General features: G+C 37.4%; 1 protein-coding gene across 1 annotated transcript in view; it reads left to right on the top strand.

The window, feature by feature from the left end:
- ifih1 (interferon induced with helicase C domain 1) overlaps positions 1-1,899 on the top strand; it is a 130,463-nt gene that overhangs the window by 98,834 nt on the left and 29,730 nt on the right. Inside the window, exon 6 of the mRNA XM_048598614.1 lies at positions 490-700. Within this exon, the coding sequence (XP_048454571.1) occupies positions 490-700 (211 nt within the window). The remainder of the gene's footprint in view (positions 1-489; positions 701-1,899) is intronic.

Here is a 1,899-nt window from a genome sequence, read left to right as displayed (position 1 = left end):
AGGAAAGAAACCCAAATTTGGAATATTGAGGGTTCAAGTTCTGATCCTGCTACATCTTGATCAAAGGGATAAGGCTTAGCAAACTGACAAAATGGTGCCTCCTCTGGTTCACCTTGATCAATGACATTGACAAACTACTAGTTGATAGAGGTAATGGATAAAAGCTAATCTAAGATTGGGGATGGCAGCTTTATAGAGATTACAGTGTTTTGATTTTCTTGCGTTTGTAAATGACAATAGCATTGTTCTTATTTTGTTAAAGCTGAAACTGTTTCATGAAAATCTGTTAAACTAAGAGAAAAAAAGGATAAAGAGCTTGCATTTACGTAAATCTTTCCCACACTCAGGATGTCCCTAAACCCATTAAATACCTGTAGCCGCTGCTGCATTCTAGGGAAAGCATCAAACAACATAAGATTCCTATTCAAATTCAACTGGGTTGGCAAAAATTAAACAATATTGTTTCTCTTTCATTCATATGTATCCCAGGTGCCTTTAGTTGACCAGCATTTTCGCAAAGAGTTCAACCCGTACCTGAAAGATAAATATAGTGTCAGCAAAATAAGTGGTGATACACAACTGAAGATCTCATTCCCTCAAGTGGTGCGTGAGAATGACATTATTATCTGTACAGCTCAGATCCTAGAGAATCAGCTGGCTGAAGCAAATGAAAGTGATGCTGACAATCTTGAAATTTCAGGTAATGCTTTACTCTTCAACACACTTTCACATGCACTTACAATTTTAATACTTTAACCACTTTGACTCGCAATAGATCAGGATGTGACAATAAGGCCTTCGACATTTAACAGGCCACAAATAAATAAGCTCCTTTAAAATGTTTCATTGAACAGTAATTCATATGAACAAATGTTGCTGAAAGGGAGATTTTTGCACTGATTTACCAGTTTTACATCAATTCTCTGTGGAAATTAAGACAAATTTAAAATGAGGCATGTTTTACCACAAATAGGATTGATTCTAAGATAAATCTGGGAGCATTTTAAATTTAAGATTGCAACGTTTAAATGTTTGCTCACTTCTGCAGGGTTTTGTTACACTGCTCCTCTTGCATTTGAAAAATATTTTCTTACCATTCTGTTTCTATTTACAGTGTTGATTTGCAATTCATTGTTGGTGCAGGGTTACTATTCAGATTCTGCACTGATTGAGCAAATTGATTTCAAAAATTCCTTCCACCAACCCAACAAAATCAAATGTAACAAGCAAGAGTTTAGCAACTCAATTCATGGAGAGAAAGCAACATTCTATCTTTGAGAAAGAAAATTATTTAGCTTAGTAGTTGGGGAAAAATACATTACATTTGTCAGTGTCAGCTGGGAAAAGCATGTCAGCCCAAAAAGTAGTAACATTTTGAATTTTTGAACAAAATATTATGTCCCAGAATTTCTAAGAATTCATCGTATTAGGATAAATGTTACTGTAAAGGACTTCTGTCTACTCCAATCCCAAACTGGCCCCTATTACACAAACTGGGGACAGATTCATTTTCATGGCTAAAATAGGCCCCTGGCAGTTGCAACAGCATATGAGCTATGCCTGTCTGGCCCTGATTCTCCTCCCTCCTTCAGTCCACTTATGTATTATCCACTTTGCAGCCTTACCTCAAATTCTCCTGATGTACAGAATTGAAGACTTCTTTCTGCAAGCTTTTATCTCTACAACAAGGAAGGTAACTGATCACCTCTCGAAAGGAATTGAATGGCTTATCTATAAAGGTTTGAGCCATCTGCAGAGTCAAGGAGGCTCAAGGCAGTTTGCGAAAAGCAGATGCGTAGTTGAGTCAAAGAAGGAAGGAATTCATCTGTGAAGAATAGAAATACACTCCATGTCCCAACAACCCCGGCATGCCCTGTGCACTGTGCCAACCACCCTCCC

The sequence above is a fragment of the Rhincodon typus genome, chromosome 7, assembly GCF_021869965.1.
Source record: "Rhincodon typus isolate 14 chromosome 7, sRhiTyp1.1, whole genome shotgun sequence".
In the NCBI taxonomy this organism is placed as follows: domain Eukaryota; kingdom Metazoa; phylum Chordata; class Chondrichthyes; order Orectolobiformes; family Rhincodontidae; genus Rhincodon; species Rhincodon typus.
Note: the sequence above shows the minus strand (reverse complement) of the source record. Positions and strands in the feature narration are given on the sequence as shown.